Source organism: Anarrhichthys ocellatus, unplaced genomic scaffold (assembly GCF_004355925.1).
Source record: "Anarrhichthys ocellatus isolate YVR2014 unplaced genomic scaffold, GSC_Weel_1.0 scaffold7, whole genome shotgun sequence".
NCBI lineage: Eukaryota > Metazoa > Chordata > Actinopteri > Perciformes > Anarhichadidae > Anarrhichthys > Anarrhichthys ocellatus.
The window spans coordinates 8,066,876-8,092,075 of NW_022280037.1; the positions used below are offsets into that span (position 1 = coordinate 8,066,876).

The 25,200-nt window shown below is 41.5% G+C and overlaps 3 protein-coding genes across 7 annotated transcripts in view; all 3 read left to right on the forward strand.

The window, feature by feature from the left end:
* fut9a (fucosyltransferase 9a) overlaps window positions 1–6,288 on the forward strand; it is a 6,977-nt gene extending 689 nt beyond the window's left edge. For 2 of the 4 annotated variants that reach the window (XM_031848131.1, XM_031848132.1), the window contains exons 2-3: window positions 1,843–2,088; window positions 2,409–6,288. In XM_031848131.1, the coding sequence (XP_031703991.1) occupies window positions 2,417–3,499 (1,083 nt within the window). In that variant the 5' untranslated portion in view covers window positions 1,843–2,088; window positions 2,409–2,416 and the 3' untranslated portion in view covers window positions 3,500–6,288. The remainder of the gene's footprint in view (window positions 1–1,842; window positions 2,089–2,408) is intronic. The other 2 variants (XM_031848133.1, XM_031848134.1) reach the window with 1 other exon arrangement.
* Window positions 6,289–11,790: 5,502 nt separating this feature from the next.
* On the forward strand, window positions 11,791–15,609 carry fhl5 (four and a half LIM domains 5). The gene is made up of 6 exons (XM_031847548.1): window positions 11,791–11,860; window positions 12,059–12,239; window positions 12,457–12,631; window positions 14,213–14,382; window positions 14,540–14,726; window positions 14,877–15,609. The coding sequence occupies exons 2-6, from the start codon at window positions 12,078–12,080 to the stop codon at window positions 15,026–15,028; spliced, it is 846 nt and encodes a 281-aa protein (XP_031703408.1). The 5' UTR covers window positions 11,791–11,860; window positions 12,059–12,077; the 3' UTR covers window positions 15,029–15,609.
* Window positions 15,610–16,062: 453 nt separating this feature from the next.
* On the forward strand, window positions 16,063–24,308 carry LOC116383953 (transforming growth factor-beta receptor-associated protein 1). 2 transcript variants are annotated; one of them, XM_031848173.1, is made up of 11 exons: window positions 16,063–16,963; window positions 17,157–17,351; window positions 17,547–17,701; window positions 18,383–18,465; window positions 18,620–18,967; window positions 19,140–19,197; window positions 19,282–19,425; window positions 19,595–19,729; window positions 19,815–19,959; window positions 20,035–20,456; window positions 20,566–24,308. In XM_031848173.1, exons 1-11 carry the CDS (start codon window positions 16,276–16,278, stop codon window positions 20,707–20,709), a joined length of 2,517 nt encoding a protein of 838 aa, XP_031704033.1. In that variant the 5' UTR covers window positions 16,063–16,275; the 3' UTR covers window positions 20,710–24,308. The 2 variants fall into 2 exon arrangements, with proteins under 2 accessions (XP_031704033.1, XP_031704032.1); XM_031848172.1 differs by having other exon boundaries at window positions 19,815–20,456.
* The last annotated feature ends 892 nt before the right edge of the window (window positions 24,309–25,200 follow it).

A 25,200-nucleotide genomic window follows, 5' to 3' on the forward strand; every position in this document is an offset into this window, starting at 1 on the left:
CCCCCCTGCAACCCATGGCTGAGCAGTGGTACCTGGTTTTTGACGGCAAATCCTCGCCAGCTAATTAGAAATGGTCTCTCACCATAAATGCACTGACCGGCGCTTTCCCATTTTCCTAAGGGTGTTTATTTTTACATATGATTTCTTAAAAATACATTTTCAATGCATTGGATAGTTTATACTTTATGTGAGCGTGAAGGTTTTTCTCCAGTGCATGTGATTCTAAAATCTTACATTTCACTCCTAGCTGTGTTTTCATATAGCAACTATATACTGTAGGCTACATTTTTCAGCAGCATCCTCCACGCTATTATTTATGTTCTGCGCGTTTCTGGTGCGCAAATGAGTGCCGTGTTAGGCAACACATGAAATATTCTCGTGAATCTCTCAATATTCTCAACAGCATCGATGCAGATCGAGTCAAGCCTAAAGACAACCATTTTAAACAGCGGCTCGACTATAGCATCACGTTTTAAAATGACCTTCAGTGCTCGGTGGCTGGAAATTAATTCTCACCTGGGATGGAGTGTCCTTTTATAATCAATGCTGTGGCTTTCATGACAGAATACACATACATCAAAGTGTAAAACACCGGGGGAGATGTAATTTTGCAGGACATGAGTGCTCCCCCTTTGCCCGTTACCCTACCTGTTATTAAAACCCACACCAGGGATTTGATGCATCTCTGTGACTGACGATGCTAAATCTGTGGCTGTGTTTTTTTCCTGCCTCTCTCCAGTCATTCTAACGTAGCCTCGCTGCAGACTACTCACCCATGCGGCGCTCTGTCCCAAATACATCACAATGCATTTGACAAAACCCCAGTTATGTTATTTAAAGTCTGAATGGATGCTTGAAGCTGCACACGTCTCACTCAGGACTCAGTTGTTGGTGCAGAGATGGAAAGAAGAGAGGAACATAACGACTGTGTGAGCCATGTTACCCTCTCATATACTATGACCTCAGCACCATCCAACACCATGGATACACTATAACTTTACCACACACTGCATATTTGACAGGCCTGATTTTGATCTTTGTACTACTGTACACTTCAGCCTTTTCCGAAGCCGTACTGCGCTTAATATATTTGACAGCACCACACACTGCATGAAGGTATGCATGGGCTGCATCCTCTGTAAAGCAAAGAGCTTATCACTGCTGCTCACAGAAAGCATGTTACTAGCTGTGTAAGAGGATTTGCCTACATGACAAAAGTATTGATACCGCAAGCCTTTAAAAGGAATACACTCATCTGGCTCTGGTTCATGTGGCCTTTGGGGGCAGATCTGTGTATCTAAGTCACAGATGGGAGAGATGAAGGGGGGCTGTCATACATAGAGGCAATCTCATTCCCCATATGTCATATTGGACGAATGATGTGAGGAACATTAGTGTTGGAGCAAGTTTTATTGATTTCAATATGCTTCAGTGATGGGTGGAACAAGGTCTGTTTCTGCCTGCTAACGTGCAGGTGTGTTGAGCCCCAGAGAGCTGGAGAGTCAGGGGGGGGGGGGCCTTTCTACTCTCCTCAGCCTTAAGATGGCAGCATTCTCTTACCATACATAGAATATGCTAAAAAAACTAATACCAGCTGGAAGCTTACATCCATGCTTAACTAACAAATTTGAAATAACATCCATGATTTAACGGGTAATTTTGCAATAACTTTGGTGTTTTCATTTAATTTTCCAGCTAATCCAAGAGATTTGTTTGTGGAGATGAAGCTCTTCTCTGCATGTTGATTGCGTATGACCTCACATAAGTGATTTTTCTGTGGTGATGGTTCAGTCTCTCTAGCCCTAATTTATTCTCTCTGATTCTCTCTCTGCTCACGTAAAGGAGGCGTCATTAAGAAGACCTGTGCATTCAAGATCAAACGCACCTCATTAGATCATTAAGGATCATTGTTAATCTGCGTAAGAGCAAAGGGGCATCTCTTAGCTGTGACCTTTTTTTTTTTTGGTCTATGTGCACTGAATCACAAAGAAGATTGATCCCACCGTCGACCCAATGTAGGAACTGCTCCCTAAGATTCCCACAACCTCTACACTTGCTTGGATTTCAGCATTCAGTCAAATCCACCAGGTTTGTATTATAATGAGCCTGAGGAGGCAACACATTCTTCTTTATGAATATTGATCCAAAGCAGTGTGTGCCTAACGCACCGCAGGGTGCATGCTCAAAGATTATAGCAAGAATAGAAACACTTTGTTCACATGTAGATGCTCACAAGCCAACTGTATTTCATCGAGGCATAAACAATGTTTAGAGTTACTGATTCACTTTAATAGATATCATCAACCCATGGTGGTATATGCTGTACCTGTGCATGATCAGGTGATTAGTCTGGATGTTGAATCCTGTTGATCAAGACTTTAATCTAGCTTTTTCTTCTTTGGTTCCAGGACAGAGTATGCCATCTGCACCTTTTCACAGAATCCTACGACCCCTTCTGCTCGGCACTTTCATACTGGGATGCTTTGTGACTCTGTTTTTGATGTATTTTAAACCATCCACCAGCTGGTTATCAGGTCCTGTAGAGTCCACGGTATCCACAGATCGGGTCAAGAACCTCTTCTCCAACAAGAGCGATAAAAACGTGACCACCCTTTTGATCTGGCTCTGGCCCTTCGGACAAACCTACGACCTGGCCGTGTGCAGCTCTCTTTTCAACATCGAAGGCTGCTTTCTCACAGCGGACAGGAACCTCTACAACAAGTCGGATGGGGTCGTCATCCATCACCGAGACATCTGCACCGACCTGTCCAACCTGCCACCGGTCCAGCGACCATCCTTCCAGAAGTGGATATGGATGAACTTGGAGTCGCCGTCGCACTCCTCCCAGCTGCCTGGGATCGAGAATCTGTTCAATCTGACTCTCAATTACCGCCAGGATGCTGACATTGAAGTGCCTTATGGGTCCATTGTAGCGGCGGAGGGCGACGAGGACTTTGTCCCACCCAGCAAAAACAAGCTGATCTGCTGGATTGTGAGCAACTGGAACCAGGACCACGTGCGGGTGAAATACTACAATGAGTTGTACAAATACATTGAGGTTCATGCGTACGGACAAGCCTTCGGGGAGTACATCGCTGACCAAGACTACTTCCCCACCATCGCCAGCTGCAAGTTCTACCTGGCTTTTGAGAACTCCATCCACAAGGACTACATCACTGAAAAACTGTACAACCCGCTGTCTGTGGGGTCAGTGCCAGTGGTTCTTGGCCCGCCCAGGGAGAACTACGAGAACTTTATCCAGGGAGACGCCTTCATCCACGTGGACGACTTCACCTCGCCCAAGGAGCTGGCCGATTACCTGCTGCTCTTGGACAAGAACGAGGAGATGTACCTCAGGTACTTTGAGTGGAGGCGGCACTTTAAAGTAAAGAAGGCTTATTTCTGGGCAGAGCACACATGCCTGGCTTGTGATTACCTGCGGAGGCACAAGGAGTACAAGGCATTCAATAACCTTGACAAGTGGTACTGGGGCGGATAGTACTTTGAAGGGCTATGCAGTGCTTGTTTTGTTGTGGCTGTGCTTTAAGTAATTTTAGTTCTTCGGTTAACATGAAGGTTCATTATTGTGTGTCCAGAGCTCCCGAATTATGTTTTTTTGTTGATTCAGTGGCCCAGTGAGACATCCATCTTGTTTATTTAATTATTTTTATTATTTGCAAGTCAATTTTGCCAAGCCTTACTTTGCCTTTTGTGTTAATCATTTATTAATAATTTTAATAAATTGAAAATGCACTACATTTGTTATTGTTATTTCAATCCATGTTTTGCTTAACATGACAACATTAAGCAAAACATGCTTTTTTGAAATATTTTTTGTTCTATTTTTAGTATGAATGCTTGATTGTATGGATGTTCCTGTATAACAGATAACATTCATGATGCAAGGTTGTTGTTGTTTTTTTCTTTAAATACCCCCTTTTCATGAAGCAGATGTTAGAATAGTGTTGGCTGCAGATGGAGATTGACATAAAAAAAGTGCAAATATTTATGTAATATTTATTCAAGTAAGGCATTATATGATAAAAAAAAAAACAATCTCATCTGTGCTAGTGATGCAGTCAACTATGCAGTGTTTACTGAACTCAAATGTGAAAGTAGTTAATTGTGTCATGTACATATTGTGTATTTTTGGAAGGATGTAGCTGTCAATTTTTTTCTCCATATTTTTGTGAGTTTGCATTTGCACTGCTAATCTAACTGCTACCTATCTTAACATATGTACAGTAAGGCAGACGGACATTGTGTTACGTGGTTGTAGATGGCATAATGGTGATCATTACCCCGCTAGTCTCCGACAGCAGACGTGTCTGCTCGGTGAGAGGGAGGTTACTATTTTAATCATGTTGTGAATTGTTCATTGTCACATGTGATGTGTCAAAGTGCAGTTGGATTCCGCATGGGTGATAATAGTACAGTACAGAGCCACTGTACTGCAGTGTGAAGCTCACAGACACCTCATTATGTTGGATTCTGATTTGATCTGAAATGTTTAATTGAATACAGTGAAGGGAAAGAGCACAAAATAACATATTACTGAAGCTATTTTGCTGTGCATACTGTACTGCCATCCTACAACTTGACATTAAATATTTACACCGATCTTTTCAACTATTTCAAGCAGATGTTACCATATGTGTGAAGTCGGTGTGAATCAGGATGAAATATGATCAGGTGAGCTCTGCCCACATTTTTGGTACCCGCTAAGAAAAAAGTGAAAGATGTGAAATGGTCAAGATTACTGCCAGATTATCCATATTACTATCTTTGAATCATCACAGCGCAGTGTTGCGGTGTGTGGGCAGTTAGAGGTTGCATGTGAAAGATATTTCTTTTTCTGGATTTCTTTTGTTGTTGTTTACACTCCTGTTTACAGTTGTGTGGCTTGCCAGCCAACCTACACCACTCAAGCTCACACTACAAAATGCATCAACATCTGTAGATACCGCATCACATTTAAATATTGTCAGAACATCTAATCCACTGAAAAATGCATCTCAACAGCACTCAGCAGCTATTTGACGTCATGGTTTTGTTTTTACAGAAAGAATTGCGCAAAACCAAGTCAACATTTTATGCAAGATAAGCCAGCGTCTTTTTGGTCAAAGTACTCATTATATATCATTTTGATATTTCTTCACTGTCAAAGGGACCATTGATGTAAATTAGGATGAATTTAATTATTTTTCTTATGGGATATGGTTCTGAAACGCCGTAGTAAAACCTGTATATAAACCTTGTCGTGAACTGAATCATCATCTGGATCAAACCAGCCCACTGGCACAGATCATCCCTGTATGTGCAAAGGACTGAGGGAGCTCAAACATTTTTTTTTGCATTTACGGGGAAAAGAAACAACGTGTTGTACATATTTTCAATGTTATAAAGATCTCTTTATAAGATGCAAGTGTTATCAGGCAGTGAATGTGATTGTGCTGCACCTTTGTAGGAAATGTTGGTGCTTCGAAAGGCTGTGAATCAAGGTGAAAGGAGAGTTAAACAGGATTACCAGTGTCAGAGACAATGGTTTCAGTGGACATTTTCATCAAGGGAGGCAATTTTACACCATCTTTTTTTTCTTCTTGTGATTAGGCAGTACTGCTCTTGGCATGACCTAATTGAAAAAAAGTGAAAACGCAGCAGAGATACAGCACTTTTATTCATGTGGAGTTGTGTGACTCACTGTGCTGGTGGCTGTCTTTAGATGGAGCTGTTGTGAGTTCAGAAACTGTCATCTACGACCTCGGCTGTCTCACAGATCAACAATGAAACTGCGAATTATGGTTTCATATTGTACAGTCCAATCTCATGTATGAAAACAAAGGTTTCTTGTCCAATGTGGTTGGTGATTTAAATTAACAAAACTTTATTTTGTTTTCTTGTGTTGTCTGTCTCTTTCCTCCTCTCTCCCTTTCTCTCTTTTTTGCACAAAAACAAACACGAGGAGCTGTGGCTTCTCTGTTCCGTCTGAGTCTGTGAGTGTGTCACAGCACCATGAATCAGGATGTCTCTGGATACTGTCCGGCCTGGCACTGATTTTGCCGGAGTCCTTGAAAACACTGTATACCCAGTGGGATGAAATCTTTGTGTGGTTGAACATGACGAGTTCTACAGAAATGCTCATTTTCTGCCAGTTCACTGAACTAACCAGTGAATCAATCAGTACAAGTCTTTTGCCAAATCGTTGTGTTTTGCCAAATGTTGTGTTTTAACTGTAGATGTCTGATAATGTCAAAGAAAATAAAGATATGGACAAATGAGCAAAGATGAGTGGGGCATACAGATTCTTTTTTGTCAAGAGACAGCTGATGAAGAAACGATGGTAAACCTTTGAAATCTTATACTGAAACCATTTTATCAACAACGGAATAAGTTGTTGCTTGCTACCCTTAAAGGAATAGTCTGACATTTTGGGAAATACATTTGCCTTCTAGTCAAGAGTTAGATGAGAAGCTTGACACCACTCTCATCAAGTTTGCTTGACAATGGTATTGATCTTCTCATCAAATTCAAAACGAATGAGAATTTCTGTCTTTTTACATCGATATGTGAAGGTTTGAGTTCTTGTGGTTACACTAAGTGAGTTGCTCTTAAACATTTGATATGATGCCATCTAACCTAATATAGTATTCTTGCATCTAGCATATCAAATATCATTTCCACAGATGTTGCCCACACCGTTCTCCAGTGCCATGTAATGCAGGCAGAGGTATAAATAGCTATCCAAAAGCCTTGATAAGTGATTTATGGGAGAGAGGAGAGTGTGTTGTGTTGGTTACGCCTCAATCCTCTGGTTGTTGTTAGTTACCCCATATCCTCGCTAGCACTCTGGTATTTGCAGTCGTCTCCTCCACCGCACGAAGATGACGCATCTTTGTTAACTGCCTCTGCTCAATGCTGCGATGGGTGTGACAAATGTGTCTGTTGGCGGGATCAGCGGTGCAAATAATCCATCGATGTCAGTTTGGAATTAATGTGAAAGTTCAAGTGGCATTGTACATATTGTACATCCATGTTTTCGGAACTTGTAATGTCAAAGGGGTGTCTTGTAGGGACAAACCCACAGAAAATAATAAACGGACACTGCAGCTCCCCTTAGCTCAACAAGGCTATAGATAGCTTGTCAAGTTATACAGGGGCATTAATCACCAAAGATTGCCAACGCAACCTATACTGACTTTGACAAATGTTGACAGACCTCCAGATCTGTGTGCTGTTAGTGAGTGGGTAGAATACTATAGCAAGTGTCTTGTTATTTAGTGGTCATATATATTTGGTTAAAAAACCTAACATGTAACGTTATACCATGCGAGAAATGACGAATATACAAGTCACTAGATGCTTAGGGTACAACTACGTTGCCTGATCGTGTACAGAATGTACAATACCATGACATTTTTGATCAGTCCAGTAGTAGTCAACACGTCAACAGCTTGCAGGCATTGGTGTTTTGGTTTAACTTTTGAAAACAACAGAATATGTGGGTGTCCTCATAGAAGCCTTCAATCAATTTTAAATACATACCCATCTGTGCCAACCATCTAAGTAATCAACTAGCAACCACAGACGCAATCGACTGAAAGTCACCAGTTAACACAGAAACTCGTTAAACTGAAACACCTTGGTCTGAAACGGTCGTGATTCTGTCGGAATTCTGTGGAACTTGAATTCCGCTGTTGGAAAAATTGATTCTGACTGCCAATCAGGTTGTCATGGTTTGGCTCTGCGCCCAGAGGTCCTCAGACTTTTTGTTAAACCTCAAAGGCTATCTTGCGATTCCTTTTTAGTGACCTGTATCAGTTTTGATTTGTCTGGAGGATTTTCTTTCCTAGGTTTTGGGTTTTCTGTCATGTTCCGTGTTTTATTCTTTCATTTAATGTTTTCTGTTTTATTTCGATACACACACCTTATGTTTCACGTCTGATTTCACTTCGGGACTTTGTTTATTTCCCTTTGCGATTGTCTACCCTACCCTGATTTGTTCCACCTGTGTTTAATCACCCTGCTCCCCTTGTGTATTTAACCTGTGTACTTCCCCTGTTTCGTTGTCATGTGGCGGGGCCTTAGGGAGAAAATGAGGGAACCAAAAACAGCAAAACCAAACTTCAGACAGACAAAGTTAGCAACTAGCTGAAACGGCTAAGGAGCCAGATATTGCCCTCAGGAGTGTGTGGAGACCAAAACAGAGCTAAGAGAGAATGAATATTGGAAATAACATTCATCAGGTGGTCAAAACATGACTCCAAATAGAGTGCTGCAGGAGTCCTAAAAGCCGGAAATGAGCAAGAGTTTTTTCACTTCCGATTCCCACTTCTTGAAGTCAATGGATTTCGAAGGTCTGTGGTTAACAGAAGCTTAAGAATCGTATTCGATTTTAGTCGATGGAACCAGTGTAATGCGAACTTCCAAGGTTGGCGTGTGAAAAATACTTCATCCCTGCAGCACTCTATGAATGCAAATGTTGCTCCACGTCTACTGGGTGTGTAAATAGGCAAATGTTTGCTAACGTATTCGCCATCAGCTTAAAAGATGAAAATAGTGTGTGTCAGTGCTGTGTTCACAATTTGTGCTGCACCCAAGTGACCAACATGTCAGCTATTGCAGCTTTCAGACACAGCATAGTCTCCCTCCCAAAAAAGTCACATCAGTGCTGTAATAATGCCAGAACAAATTAACCATTTTCTTTGTCATTTAAATGTTTTGAATTGAAGCAGATCAGTAAATGAGGCCCAGGTTACATTACTTCCATGCCAATGACTGCTGGGCATTTTGGATCTATCTAAGAATCAGGAACATTTACAGTGAACTTGTTTATTTATGCTGCACTATTGAAGTGTTTCAGTTTTAGGCACTGAGGATTATGTTATTTCTGGGAAAGTGTCCTTGAAAGGTATAGAATAAAGGAAGTATTTTTGGTCTCTGAAGATTTAGATTTGTCTTGTAGCAGATATGTTAGTTTTTAGATTTCTGCTATCTGTTTTGCAGGCTGTGAAAAAGTAATCAACATTCTAGGTATGAATTTCTTATATAGGTGACTTTTTAGGTATCTTTTGTGCTCTGACTTGCTGCTGCTGGCGCCCAAAGGTAATCAGCAGCTTCGTCTACACACAGCTAATCCAAATACCACAAAATCCGTGGGCTGGGAGGAGGCGATGGATCGAACTGGAGAGCATTTTAATGGGTTGTGCCTTCCTAGGAGTAGACAACTTTTTCTTCCTTTTTAGCAGCGGAGATCATATGTCTGGGTATGTGACAAGTCTTGTCACCCACTCATACCATGACTCATTTTGGTGAGAACCGGGGAGGGGTGGGGGGCAGGAGTCGGTGGAGGCTCACAGGGCCTCCCTAAAGGGGTGTAAGGTTTTGTGAGATTGTAGCCTTAGTAGATTGTATCTCCTCGCCCCCTGGCAACCCCCTACGTGGCTATCCTGTTCCGATGAAAAAGCTGCGTTGAAAGCGAGCTCTCCACGTCGCAGTAGAGTGCAGAGGCCCGCTCAAAAGGCCAGGTTTGTGTGAGTCCTCTCATTAACTACAAGAGCCGCCCCTCATCTCAACCTAATGGATCCCACTTATGCTGTCATCACCATGCCAACCAGCTGTCAACTCTGGTGCGGCGAGGCTTTTGTGCTTCAGAGAGATGCAACTGTGTCGTGTTGATCTGCCTCAGTCTACAACAAGTCACCACCTCAAAGGAGCCACCAAAGTGAAATGCTTCTCTTCTTCTCTGAGATCTTTTGATTAAGAGGGGGGGAAAACAGCCACTGGCACCTTATTGTACAGACTGAATACGTTAAGATAGGAGGACACCGGAGGACACCGGAGTCCAGGTCAAATAAAGGCCTATTTATTGGGGCTCGACAGGCCCCATACGAAATCTGTTGGCAGCTGCTCACTAGTTGACTTCAGAGGATTAAGCAGGCAAAAAGGAATATGCTAGATCAGCAAGCTTTTTGCTCCACAGAGTTGGCACTGAGTGGTGTGGAAGTTAATAATCCGAGGGAGACAAAGACCAGCACCTGTTATCTATCACATGCAAATCCGTGCAGTTACAATAACATTCCAAACATGCATGCACAAATACATATTAACACTGACAAAGACAATGTACAATAATCTCTTTTTTAATATCCAGTGAATAATGCCCTCTCTTGACATGTAATATATTTTTCATGACTTTCTTTCATATTGTATAGATATACTCGAAGAGATGATAGCTTTTGCTTGCTGGTGAATATAGGTCACATCCGCCCCTGGTTTGGTGTAACACGATGACAGACATAATGTGCATCAGCCACCAATGCAACAAAGATGAGAAGCTTTTTGAGAGGCAATGACTATATTTACCCAACAGTTGGTTCTGGGTTTATTTAAGGTCTGCATGGCTTCGAGATTTGCAGCCGCTGATCTGGACACCAGCAGCGAGCAAGGGTAGAGTGGTAATTCAATCCAGAGCAGCAGATGACTCTCTGTAATCCGGCGGATCATACAAGTAAAACCTGAAGGATGGAATGACTTACAAATCGGAAATATTTCCAGCACCTGAATTCCTGACATGATACAGTTATTTTGTGCTGAAAGCCTTTCATAACAAGCAGCTTGTAGGTAAAAAAATAACACAGTCTTATTCCTCAGAGGTTTGTAGATACCACCTACATACAACGCAGGCCTCTGTTATAACATCATCTACTGATCTAAAAATGGATTACATTTTATATATTCACAAGAGGTGAATTACTTGACAAGGAGTTGCACTGAAGTTAATGTAGAGAAAAGACAGAGTTCATCTAGACAGAGTTGCATTCCTCTCAGCCTCATCCCTGTCACTGACCTTCCTGTGTGTGTATACGAGGGATTAGGCCTGTGGTGGTATCCTCAGGCTATTTTTATGAAGGTGTCCGCCCCCTGATCCCTTTGGAAAACTGATATGAGCACATGTTCCAAGATTCACTTGTAATTAGTCGACTGTCAGTCGAAGATGCTGAAGAACTGGGATGCTTTTTAAGGTGGAAAAGGAAGATTTGTAATGTTTCAGGCATCATTTTTGACACTTAAAACTATATATGACCCTTTATGCTATAATGACCCAATCTATAGGCCAGTTATTTTTTTATTGTTTGTATTATCTCTTGTTCCAAAGCAAGATGGTCACCATCAAACTGTAATTTCTGCTGCTCCTCCTTTAGTTTGCTGTGGATGGACTGGACATCCACAGGCCCTCAGCTTCCCCCTTGAAGTGCTACCAAGGCTCTCTCAATAGCTTCTGAGAGGTCCTGGCAATATAAAGTGCAGTACCTGGCAACCACACAGCTCCCGGCGCGTACCTCTCAAAAGCTATCCGCAACTGCTTGTGTGTGTGGCAGGCACTGATGAAGTGTGTCCAGACACGTGTCAGAATACAAATGGCCAGCTCTCTCTTCCGTGGCACCAATATCCAAACTAATATTAGTGTGCCGATAAGAAAAATATTTTGTGTATTTAAGTGAAACAAACATTTGGGCACTGACATTAGTTCCATTGTAGGTTGTCATGTTTCCCAACAATAATCTATCTTCTGGTCCTAAAATTGCTCATTGCTTTTACACATTCCTGGAATAAAGCAACAACGATAATATCAGTTCAAAAGCTCAGCGATCTGTGCACCCTTAAAAGGTGCAGAGCGATGCAGTGGAGCATGTCCATTCTCCCCAGAGATTACTGCTAATAAGAGGGCCAGTATTTATAGAAGAACCCCCCCAGTGGATATACCTCTAATCCTGCCTCACCCCTTTTCATCCCTGTGCCTGGACCGCTCGCTTTCTGCAGACCCCAGCTCCAGCCTCACCCTCGCTCCATATCAACTGAGGTAGAGACTTCCTTAATACAACACTGCTTTTTTCAGATTCTTTTGTAAAAAAGGTGGAAAGATTGCTTGGCCTCTTTAATTGACAATTTGCTTGACGAGAGGGGGAAGAAATTGCTTGGACTATTACAGGGCTCTTTTCCTCTTTTCTATTCTTCTTTATGGTCCAATTTTCCTACTCCTGCTCTCTTTGACCTTCAGTTAAGAAAACCAAACAACAATGTCCACCAGCGAGCGATTCGACTGCCATTACTGCAAAGACTCCCTGCTAGGGAAGAAGTACATAATGAAAGAGGACAAGCAGTACTGCACTAAGTGCTATGAGAACCTGTTCGCTAACAGCTGTGAGGGCTGCTCTTTAGCAATTGGCTGCAACTGCAAGGTAAGGAAGCACCAATGTTACCCTGAAAGTAATTGCTTTTATGTCAAGAACCTTTAAAAACAGAAGGCGAGTTATGTGTATTTATTTCATGATCTAAAAATAAGAAACATTTTAATGTATTTTGTTCCCTTTTTGACCTTTTTGCTTAAAAACACAGAGATGTCATATTTTACTGGAAATTCACACGTCCAATAAATGATGTGTTAAATATCCACAGGACATGTCTTACAAGGATCGCCACTGGCACGAGGAGTGTTTCCAGTGTGCAAAGTGCAGCCGCTCTTTGGTGGAAAAGGCCTTTGCCGCCAAGGATGATTTGTTACTTTGCACTGAATGCTACGCCCACGGTTATTCCTCCAAGTGCACCACCTGTAAGAAAACCGTCATGCCAGGTATGATGCGTTGGGATGATGATGGCGATGAATCGTCATCACCTTAAATCTATTTCGCGATACATTGCCACATTTACATTATTACACACATTAAATGTAATAATCACATAAAGAGAGAAAAAATAGATCCTTCAAAATAGTGGCTGACTTTTCTTCACAAGGTCAATTTTGTCCTGACGCGCCGGATGGTTTGTTTACGCAGAACCATCTGAGAGGCCGTCATTGAAAATGATTTGGAAAAGGTCGGGTACTTTCAAAAATACATGGCAGGTGATTGGATGAGCCATCTGTCAATGAAACTTGCAAAAACATCCTTTCCATCAAGAAAAGCGTTTGGTGCTGTTCCGCTTTCCTTCTGCATTGAATAAATACTCTCCAGTTCTGATATAACTGATGCTTTTGCAGCTACGCTAAATTGTCGGAGCTGCCATCGCCGCCTCTCCGTGCCGTCGTGTAACACACACATAAGCTACGCCTGTAGCCGCCAGTAGCTCCTCAGGGGATGCTTATTGGTCCGGTCATTGGATGGCCAGACATTAATTGAAGCTTGACAAGATTGATTTTAGCTGGAAGCTTGTATGATCTTATGCTCTTGTGATCTTGTGATTTTGTGATCTTATGTTATCGCAAGAATCCAGCTGCTGTGCAAGGTAACTCCTTAGTTGCTGTTCTTGAATTCCACCAGAAGTCCCTGAACTTCATTTTCTTATTACCGTTTGTCCTAATTAAATAAGTAAAACTCTTATATTTGTACGGTAAAGATGAAGCAACAGTCAGCAGCAGTTAGCTTAGCTTAACACAAAGACTGGAAACAATGGGAAACAGCTAGCTTGGGTCTGTTCAATGGTAACAAAATCCGCTTACCAGCACCTCTAAAGCACCCTAATTCATTTTCATATTTCCATAAATAGCAAACTATTTATTTAATTATAGTAGGACTAGTTAATGATTGAGGACTTTTGGACTAGACTGTGAGCTGATTGGTTGGTTAAACCTCTGATCAGACATAATTGATTATTGTTGCTATTCTCAAATTATTTATGAAAATTGGGAAATTTATTTAAATTTGGGATGTAATTTAAGTGGATTTGGGTTGGTAAATCATCCATATCAGTAATCAAATTAATTCATCTTTTTGTCATGCAACGGTGATGATAACAGTAGTAAGTTTAACAAAAAAGAAAACAATTCCAAAAGTTGAGAATGAAAATCTATTCTTTGAAACAGTTGACAAAACAATCTCGTCGCAAAGTGCATTTAGTAGCTCTTCTCGAGCTTTCGATCATATCACATGATCTTCGATCCTTAGTAGATGGAGTTTGCCCAGCTGTCATAGAGTTGTAGATGTTGAAATCTAAAATGTTCTGGGCATATTAAGGAATTTTTCATCCATGTTGGCTTAAAGGGTTGCATGAAAATGCAAAAGTGAGGAAAATACACATAAACATTTAAAACACTACAGCGGCGCAATTTCTTCCTTGTCTCCGCCCTACATATAAAGCAGGACTATTTTAGTCCGCAGTGTGTTTCTATCATAGAGGTACCATATGCTGACTAAGCTGCTCTCGTCCGTTGTGCCAGGATCCCGCAAAATGGAATACAAGGGGAACAGCTGGCATGAGACCTGCTTCCTGTGCCACCGCTGCCAGCAGCCAATAGGAACCAAGTCCTTCATCCCAAAAGACGCCGGCTACTTCTGTGTGCCCTGCTTCGAGAAGCAGTTTGCCTACCAGTGCTGTGCTTGTAAGAAGGTAGGGTTACAGCTTAGTGTTTTATTTGCAGCAAATCCCCCTGACTCAGGTCTTTTAATATTACTCACACGGTGGGCGCGTAATAAAGGGATGCATAGTAAGAGGAATGTTTCTCTTTCTTTCACACTTACCTTCACTGGATTTGTGTTACCTCGAGGCCATCACAACAGGTGGAGTGACCTACCAAGACAAGCCCTGGCACCGTGAGTGCTTCCTATGCATCAGCTGCAGAAAGCAGCTTTCGGGTCAGCGCTTCACCTCAAAGGAAAACTACCCCTACTGCCTCGAATGCTTCAGCAGCCTGTATGCAAAGAAGTGTGTTGGCTGCACTAAGCCCATCACCAGTGAGTCCCTGGCTGTGCTCATGTTTTCATTTACTCTGTGACATGCAGTTCTCCTTTTATTTAAGGTCTTTATTGGCATTTGTGTTGGACCTGTCAGATTAACAAGGGGAAGATTTTGCATTAACCTGCACATTATGTTGCTGTGTGCAGGTCTGGCAGGGGCCAAGTACATCTCCTTTGAGGAACGCCAGTGGCACAGCGAGTGTTTCACCTGCATTCAGTGCTCCGTGTCGCTGGTTGGACGCGGCTTCCTCACCCAGCGCGACAACGTCATGTGCACCGACTGCGGCAGAGAGAAGTGACCTTTCCATGAAGGAGTCAAAGGTTTATCCTGTTCTGATACAGATGTTGTGTATCAATGAACATGCCTGGCACATAGACAAACTCTGAATGTCAAATGCTTATTTTGTTGTTGTAAATGACAAATAGCTCTTTCACAATGCCCAAACACAAGAAACTGTGATGTTTCCATAAAGATAAGCATGAATCTTTAAAGTTAGGATGCCTTTGTTCCTCACAAACTTTCATTTTTGACAAGGATAAAATTATGCTGCAATTTATTATTATTGCTATTATTAATATTTTTATTTTATTACTGTAATATTATCAATTAATGGATTAACGTCTGAGTTAGGATTTGATACTGTCTTTTCTCTTATATAACAGTAAACTGAATATTTTTGGATTCTTGACTGTTAGACAGATAACAAAAAAAACATTTTGAAGAACTTATTTTTCACTGTTTTCTGACATTATGGACAAAATGATGACTGGATTAGTCAATATAACAATAATAACTGTTAATGCATGCATGAGTTATGCTTCTCTCATATGAAATACTTGAAGGTTGTTCCAATAAAGACCTTGCTATATCGTGCTGAAATGGAAATCATTCTAGGCTAGCTGTTGCTCATCATAATATGTCTTATTCTGCTCCAAGAAGTGAGTCGTCTGCTGTCAGTTTAGGGCTGCCACAAACTTTAGCGTAACAAATATAGCTGTGATGGTAGGTTTGAAATCCACATCTTTTTATGACCATCACCATTTAGACAATCATTGCTGTAAAACTAACCTCTGTTGCCTCTTGACCTCATCACGCCCAACTCGCTCATGTAGTAAACAAACTGAGCGTGACCATATATGCCTTGATCAGCAGATAACTTGCTCTTCTACTTGTCCATTATCTAACCAAAGTAGAATACAAGCGACTGTAAATTGTGGGCATCTCAAAAATATCTGTCCTTCTTACCATACTTTTGACACTTGTAAAAGTTGGTTTTCCTGGTGAGGCCACTGGATGAGTTGTGTAAGTGTCCTCACATGCTACGATGAGTGGTACAAAAATGCTGACACAGATTTCCTGACAGGATATAGTCACATGGGGAGGTGAAACTACTTCACAAACAAAGGGATCGGAGAGGAAAGTAGAACTGCAGAGAGGTAGGGACGTCTCATTTGTCATATTTCACAGAAGATCTGTAGCTTTAATTTAAGCAGATACATTTTGTATTTTTACCTTACAAAAATCCAACATCCTTAAATATCTGCAATGGCTTTTAGAGCATTTACACACACACACGTCTATGAAAAGCAATCAGCCTCAAAAGAAAAGGACAAATCCAGCATCCAGTGCATTGAGTGCTATGACCGAAATGTGTATATAGGGACCAAAGAGGCAACAGTCCTGCATCTCATCCTTCCCAGTGGCACAGATAGAGACCCGATTCCAGGCCAGAGCAAAATTAGAGAGTGTAGGGTGAGAAAACTAGGCTCAAGCAACCAAGTTGCCCAACTGAGGGTAGTCCCACTTTTCAACCATCTGCTGGTCCTGTGGGACCGGAGCGTTACTGCCCTCAACATGTTCTCCTTAGAGCCTGTTCCCGCCCTCAAGAAGATCCAGCATGTGTATTTGTTCGAGGTGTGCGACTCATTGCTCGCAGCCCAGGCAGAAAGTGTGGAGATGGTGACTTCCTCCAGCCGCAGGAAGGTGATCCGGATCCACGTGGTGGGAGTGGACAGGTGGGACGTTGTAAGAGAAATCCCTCTGCTCCAGGACCCTGTGGCCTTGGCAGTGGATGGTGCCTGTGTGTGTATAGGTACCAGCGACAGGTATCTCCTCTGTGATATTCGGACTGGGAGCAGCGATGAGCTTTTTCCTCACAATCACAGCAAACAGCGTGTCATTGTAACCTCAATGGGACGAGGGGAATTTCTCCTGAACGGGCCTGAATCTTTGGGTAAGAGCTGCCTAAATGGTAAAAGTTGTTTTACAGACTGTCAAGCACAGACATCCTCCTGTTACATTACTGAATATGCTTCCTTTCAAAAGCAGCTATACAGTTAATCATCTCATACCACTCCCCCATATACCCATGTTGCCAGAGGATATTTGTTTTGCCAAGATATCATTACTCCATCCTCATCCCTCAGGCATGTTTGTGATGAAGACAGGGATATGCCAGCGCCCTCCCCTGCAGTGGCCTCAGGAGGTGCTGGCAGCCGGAGTATGTTTCCCTTACATCCTAACCCTGCAGCCCCAAGTGCTGTCTGTCTACAGCATGATAGATCAGCAGTGCAAACAGACTGTGAGTCTCAGCGGAGCGAAGGGTCTGCTCTCCACATCAGGTAAACCAGTCAACATCAATTCGTCACCTAATCCTGCCAGATTTCAGACCGAACAGCTGTCAAATTGTGGTTTTGTTTTTAAAAATGTCACTGTGTCTGTCTCAGTTTGCACCGATTCAGTCAATCATTCTTACACCTACTGTTCCTACTCGCTGAAACGGTGTTTCTGAAAACCCAAAACAAATCTCCCCTCAGATGGTGTGTTAGTGTTCACAGAGAGAGACATTTTCAGCCTGCGTCTGGTGCCACTCAAAGAGCAGATCGAGGCACTTGTAAGGCATGAGAGGTTTGAGGAGGCCTTATTGCTGCTGGATGGAGTTCAAGGCCATCGTCCACTTGACTCATACAAGGTGAAATTCAATTTGTCGACGCATACACATCCCTGCTTTGAAATCTAGATTTCTAACATTCTTCTTCTCAAGGGTTACAAAACAATTCCCGAGGATAGCTGAATGACACGGAATAATGTATAGCATTTCTCCTTTACCTTAAACTTAAAACCCTTTTTCTCAACTTCCCTTTTCCTGTATTGTCTGCCTTCGTAAGACAACCTTCAGTGCTGCAATAATTTAACCATTTTATAGATTCATATGTGTAGATAATATGCATGCAGTACAACCCCATCTGGCATTGCATCAGAGTGTTTAAATTGAATATTTCATCACTGTAGAACAGATTGAAGCAGGCTGTCGAGGCGTAGATGGACTACATTGTTGCAAGCTTGTAGGTGTATTCCAGTTGGATGAATGCAACTGAGGACAGCAGATGGTGTCTGAGATTTAGTGTAATCTGTGCCACATCTCATGTTACAGGTTAGAGGTGATAGTGTTAGAACTTACACACAGATGAGTCACTCCTTAAAATTTGTCTGGTTTTGTGTATTTTTAACATCCTAATGTGACATGTTGCCCTTGAGATTTAAGGATAGTCACACAGTCTTCTGCCTCACTGAATTAGGCTCGCATATTGGTGCTTTGAATATGTTTACCCATTGCGTGCCTGGTTGTAAGATCTGTTTTCTTTACTGGCAGGAGCTGCAGAAGGCCATCACTTGCCTCGCTGGATTTGTTCATTTTTACCAGGAGGGCTTTTCTGAGGCCAGGGATCTATTCATGTGAGAGTAAAACCCCTTTCACAACACCCTAAATTCAAGGCTGAATCGCAGCACGCTGTACACTAATAGGGGAATTTTGGGAATAGTGGGTATTTTTTGCTGAATTCTACACTTAATTCTAACACAAATCAATGCTCATTACCCACTTAAACAGTGCAGGTGAGCTGGACCCCAGAGAAATCATCCGCCTCTACCCTGACTTCCAGTCGTGTCTCAGCAACGAATTTCAATCCCAGCTTGATCAACTGAACAAGGGCAGGGATCTCCAGGCGCTTTGCCAAGATGACAGGAACACATTTCATCATTACCTGGCGTTCCTGGGAGATTTCCTCAGAGCAGTCAGGGGGACGGAGCAAGGCTTGAAGTGCAGTAAGGAGGTGGACTGCACCCTCCTGAGGCTGTATGTAGAACTGGGAGACGCTGAAAATCTGCAGCAGCTTGTGGCATTTCCCAATGTGTGCAGGCTGGATCACTGTGTTCCTGTTTTGGAGCAACACAGCAGGTTTAAACAAATGATTATTTGTTAAGTAGGTGATGTGAAGTCACAAATGTGGTTTCTTTAAATGCCAAAGTATTCTTAAAAGGAAAGGCACCAATTCAATATCTGAGATATTTTGTCTAATTTGCTCAATTTCTGATGGACCATTTCCTTTGTGATCTCTCTTTATCTACAGATATTTTGCATTAGGTTCCCTCTATCAAAGCCATGGAAATCACATTGATGCAATTAAGGTATCAATTCCCAACAAACTCATTGTATTTATATAGAAACGTGATGTATAAAAATGTCATTTTTAGCCTTTTATATTATTCCAGACTTGGGTGAAAATTGCAGATGGCCTCCACAAAGACCCGTCTTGCTCAGATGTATATGGACATATAGTGTGGACCCTCAGTCAACTGCAAGACAGAGATGCCGTGTGGAAATTTGCAGACTGGACTCTTCAAAGAAACCAGGAGGTGCCTTTTTCCCTTCTTCATGCTCTCAACTGCAGAGGGAAGAGTTGAGCAATCAAACTATGTGTTGTGGATATAAACACGCAGCAAAACGACACCTACATTGCTTTGCTTGTAAGAAAATGATTGGTAATGAAATGTCCAGTAACATGTTTTTCTTTATTTAAAAAAGATAGGGGTGCAGATTTTCAACAAGCGTCAACCAGATGATCGGTTTGAGACACAAGATGTCCTTGCTCTCGTGGAGAAGTACCCACTGGCGTTGCTTTTGTATCTTGAGTTCTTAATCCATGACTTGAACAGTGAGGTAGGCACAGCAGCAGCTACCTAATCTAATACCCCGAGTCCTTTATTGAATGCACTGAGATATGATTGGTGTAATCTGCCCCCAGGAGGAGAAACATCACAACCGTCTGGCCCTGGCATATGTTACTCAGTCGCTGCGAGAGGAAGAGGAATCAGATTTGAGGAAGACCAGAGGGAAGTTGCAGCAGCTGCTATGGGAATCCAGATTTTATGACGTCTCCACTGTATATGGTGTGTGGGTGCACTTTGATAAAAAAAATCATTACTGTATTGTGACTAAATCTTATTGCATTATTCTCATTGCAGAGAGAGTTGAGTCAGCAACCCTGAACATAGAGAAAGCCATTCTCCTCGGTAGGACCGGTGGACACTTTGAGGCACTGCAGGTGCTTGTTCACCAGGAGGGAAACCTCCAAGCTGCAGAGGCCTACTGCGGCAGGGCTGCCCAGGGCCGGGACACACAGTTCAGGCAGACGCTGCTGCTCACCCTGCTCCAAATCTACCTGAGCTCCGAGGATCACAGCAGCGCTGCCGTGGATCTGCTCAACAACAACCCTCGGGTCCTTGCAGCAGAGAAGGTCATCCAGCTCCTGCCTGATTCCTGGTCTGTTCAACTGGTCTCCCAGTTCTTAGTTGGATCCCTTAGAGAAACATTCCACCAGAGGCGGATGGCAGAGCTGCAAAAGGCTCTGTTACAGGCAGAGCTCACGCGGCACAAGGTCATTTGGGTGAGTTTAATGACATATGTCATTTGTTTTTTCATTCCATGAACATTGTGTGTGTTCTTGTTTCCTTCGTATTCTTCACCTCGCTGTTTTTGCCCTCTCTCCTCTGCAGATGCAGGCCTCAAAAACAAAGTTCAGACTGGATAAGGGGCAGAAGTGTAAGGTTTGTCAGAGAGAGCTTGCAGAGCCACAGTTTGCCTGTAACCTCACTGGTGAGCTGATGCACACAAGCTGTCCTGTTTTTTCCTCATCATAAAGACACCAACCGATAAAGCAAATTACTGTATGTTTATGCAAATATGTGCATCTCTGCACTCTTAAGGATCACATGAATTAATAGCCAGATAAGTAACTGCATCCTACCCGATAATTTTTCTACTTTACACCGTTTCATCTATAGACAAACTGTACAAGGATGCAATTCATGGGCCCAAGACTTAATACTTTGTGTAAATAACTGGTTTCAAGATGAAAAAGAGCAAGCAGTGCACTTTTTCAGGGCGGCATGTCTGAGCTATTTCCTAGAGACATTGTAGACAGCAATAGCTATAAAGTGGAGGACACTCGGGGGCATATATTCACTGATCAGACAGTGGTGTTTAACATGGAAACCACCTGTGGTCAATGTGATGACCAAAAGGAATTTCCCCATCTTGCATGGTTGTATATATGGTTCATGGTTTCCACTGACTGTGTGTATTTGCCTGCGTAAAGCTGTAAATAGAAAGTCAACAACTGAGAGGTTACACGTGAGAGACATTTTTTATTCAGCTTGCACATTAATATACATTTATGACCCCCCCAAAAAACACAATTACAGGTTTAAAAATGAAAAGCAAACAGGTTGTCTTTGCAGTGTATGGAACATGAAATCAGAATACATTTTTAGCAACGTCAGCCCTATATCATTTAGGCAACGTAACAGACATGTAGGCTACTCCAAATAATAACACAAACTCCAGTATGTCCACATGTACAGTATGAAAATACTATATCATTAACCTCCTACGCCCTTTCCCTTAAAAAACACCTAAAATAACAACCAAAAATGAATCAAACCCATATGCACATGTATGGTCTCCTTTAAAAAGGTAAGATAATAATTAATATGAATCCATTGTAAGTCAACCTGTTTATATTACCACTCCAGAATAAATGGAGATGCAATAAAGGAAACAAATGAGATTTTTATCCTCGCCTATATTTAATCTTGATTTTAAGACAATATCACCATTATAGCCAAGATCCCGGGGGTAATGATTTAATGTACTTCATCTTATTTGTTACTACAACCAGGACTGAAAATTTAATGAAAATACACTAAAATACAGCATGGTCTCGACGTTTTGGCTCCGTTTTAAAAAAAATCTCACAAAAACATTGGAATAATAATAAACACAATGAATGATGATCAGTATTTATATACAACTGAAGAGTTCCACGATATACAGTAGAGAAATCGATAAAGGCAGGGGCTACGATGCTCTATGAGATATCCACAGATGTGTCTAAGCAAGTTGAATAGACTTATATAAAGCCAGACTTCCCACCAGTAAAAGTCAGTCCAACTTGACTAAGATGGCTGCTGACAGACTGCTCCCTGAGGTTCACTGTGACTTCCAGTCAGACCAAGCTTTACTGTAGATCCGTAAGTTACTCAAATCTGCCGGATTTGGTGAATGTCAATGTGACTGTAAAATGTGATGTGGACCCTGTGTGTTTCAAGTTGTGTGTTTATGTGCTTTAGAAAGCGTGGGATTTCTAGTTTCGTGCAACTTGATATTAAAATACTTAGTAATCAGATGTAAAATACACAGTTGATTTATGGATTCTCAAAGTTGAAGAACCCATGTTTTTAAAACAGTATCGCATGCATATTGACCATCTTCTTCCACCGTGTCCTTTTGTAACGACACCACAGGGGTGAACATAGCTCAGATGACATTAAAGATGTATTTGTCTATTTTTGTTGTAATTCAGTTATTAAGGCTATAACAGAGTATTTTTTTATCCTGATCCTGCAAGTTGGGACAAAGGTTAAGGAGACGCCTTGAGGAGTTGGAACAGCAACAGTTGTGCATTTGACTGGACTGCTTGCAAGTGTTGGGTGTTTTTGGGCCTGGGGTGAGTGATTAATTGCAGTGTAGATAAATAGTGAATTGTGAGCATGTTGGAGGAGATTATCTCTTTGTGATGTCCTTGCTAAGATTTCTTCCGTGTTTTTATTCGTATGAAGTTTTTGTGGGACTTTTTCATTGTTCCCACTGAGAGTTGTGCACATTTAATCTTTCGTAGGGTGGGTGTTACAGCATGCAGCCCTTTGTGAGTGTAACTAGGATTTTTCATTTGGAGTGTATATATTTAACCTCTGACTCATTTAAATAAACAGACTCATATCCCAGAAAACCAAAGAAAACCACATACCTAGCCTTTCTCTTTATGTGGTTGCATGAAAAATTGCCACGTCCACTCTTCCATATCTTCTCCTTGTAATTTTGATAATCTATGCATTTAATGTTGATCTAGGGTTAAATCATTGTAAGCACTCCTGGATAAACAGCTGCAATGTAAAAACGCAAAGCATCAACTTATTTGTGACTCTGAGATGTGAAGGAGCCTCACGGTTTATATGGACTGACTATAAGGGCTGCTGCTCTGTGATTGGCTGATCTTTGGGCCGTGCCTGATGACCAGTGACCACTGGGTGGACCCGAAGCCAGGATTATGTCCTCTTCCTCCCTCTCATGGACATCCTCAGGGAGCATTAATGTTGTTTGGTACATTTGCGGTTATGCTGTGCCTCAAACATGTTTTTCTCATCTTTGATGTTGACCAACAACCATAAGCAATCAAAGGGTAAAAATATACAGGCATAAGTACAAACACACCTTATTCTACCTAAATCAAGAAACCAATTTGCTGCATTTAAATGATATGTAATATTTACTTTTCTTACTTGATGCACTTAGATCCCTCTCTCATATAAGAAGTTCATATCTGTAGCTCATGTTCATGTGAATGTAAAACTCTTGCAATCTGGAGTTCAGTACATGAATAGGTGGGGGCTCTGGGGCCCTGCAGGGTGCTCTAGGTCACTGCAGGTTGCTCTGGGGTTACACATGAGAGAAAGTGGATTGGATGCACTAAAGAACAGTTATGAAATAAGGTATGGTGGGTTATCCAGACATTGGTCTATTATAAATATCCATGCCGCCACAGAGGGAAAACAAGAACATTTCCTTCTTGTGCTTTTCTAAATTTAAGACAAAATGTCGACTGTCTGGACTGTAGGATATAATTGTTTACATGCTAACATAGTTTTGTTTTATATGGACTAGGAAAGTAATGGTGAGATGCATAGGACCTTTTTGCCTGTAGAACACGGTTCATCCTTATGCTCTGTGTGGGGTCCTGGAGACCCCAAAAACGTGAAAGAAAATCATATTTAACATTGTTTTATTGGTTTTGTAGTTCATGGCTATTCCTAATTTTATGAAAATTACTTATGAACATGATTTTTAACTGATGCATTACTTCTGTTCCAGCTGTACAACTTTGTTAAATACGTATCTCTATATCTGCGACTGCATGGTGCTGACAGTATTTTTAATGCAACTTTAGCCTCCTAAATCCCAAATAAGTCCACTTTGACTTCTATATTGGAATTTGTTTGAATAGTTTAATAGTTTGAGGCCTAAATGGGACTTAGAACTCTTTAGGGTCTTATTGTCCTTAAATGACATCACTGTGAAGAATGACACACTGTACATTTATTTGTCAATAAACTTCTCTTTGGCGAACAAAAATCATAAATATTTGTGCATCTAATCCCACATTACATATAAAAGAATATATATTTCCATATTTGGTGTAATAATTGTGTTTTATATTTGCGTATTCTATCACCTTCATCAAATGTGCGGGATGAGTTTGTGGCAAAGCGGGGAAAGTCTTACTTCTATAGTTTTCTACACATTAGGTTTTAATAAGATAAGAAAAAAGTAAAAGATATTCAAAAGAACCAATGTTTGATTTTGCAATAGAAGACAGGTCTGTGGGACCCTAAAAGGGAATGTCAACAACATACAACGGTTAAAACGTGCTGGTTTGATATTCAATACCTTTAAGTTCATCATTTGTTTAACATCATAAAAATACATGAAGATATATATTCCACATGTTGGCACCAAGTCTAAAAAAGACGATGAAGCAAATACTGCCTCAGGATTATGGAAATTGCATCAGATATCGAACTAAATAAAGCCCATGGGAAAAAAGAATACACAATGCTTCTCTGTGTTCACATTTATGGTCAAAGCCACAAATTACGGTATCATGTCCCTTATGACGCATTTTTCAGTCTCTTAGTGGTTGCAGAGACACAAGGAGAATCTTAATGTGCAACCCTTTTGGTAGCAATAATGGTAAGGTAGCAGAAAACCTAAATGATTGAACTTTAATTTCAACTTTCCCCCACAAGACTAATTCTATAGATAGCAGAAGAAGTATGGGAATAAATAGCTGAAGAGGATGATCAAAACATATCTTTTTTTAACTCCTAAGGCAACGCTCTCATTTTCATGGCTTGCTACCTTGGGGTTTGGCAGAATGCCACTGGGAGAGGTGGCCCACTGGAGACACAGAGGGCAGAGACGGTAACCACAGAGACACCCACTCTGCCCTGCTGCACGGAGGCCTGGGTTATATACATCATATGGTATAGAGAGACATGTCACCATGTCTGCAG

Bases quoted from the DNA above. Each gene is read 5' to 3' on its own strand.
- fhl5 (XM_031847548.1), top strand. From the start codon at position 12,078: ATGTCCACCAGCGAGCGATTCGACTGCCATTACTGCAAAGACTCCCTG. The intron at 14,383-14,539 runs GTAGGGTTACAG...TGTTACCTCGAG, and splicing joins AGTGCTGTGCTTGTAAGAAG to GCCATCACAACAGGTGGAGT. The intron at 14,727-14,876 runs GTGAGTCCCTGG...TGCTGTGTGCAG, and splicing joins CTGCACTAAGCCCATCACCA to GTCTGGCAGGGGCCAAGTAC.
- LOC116383953 (XM_031848172.1), top strand. From the start codon at position 16,276: ATGGCTTTTAGAGCATTTACACACACACACGTCTATGAAAAGCAATCA. The intron at 16,964-17,156 runs GTAAGAGCTGCC...CTCATCCCTCAG, and splicing joins GAACGGGCCTGAATCTTTGG to GCATGTTTGTGATGAAGACA. The intron at 17,702-18,382 runs GTGAAATTCAAT...CTTTACTGGCAG, and splicing joins GTCCACTTGACTCATACAAG to GAGCTGCAGAAGGCCATCAC.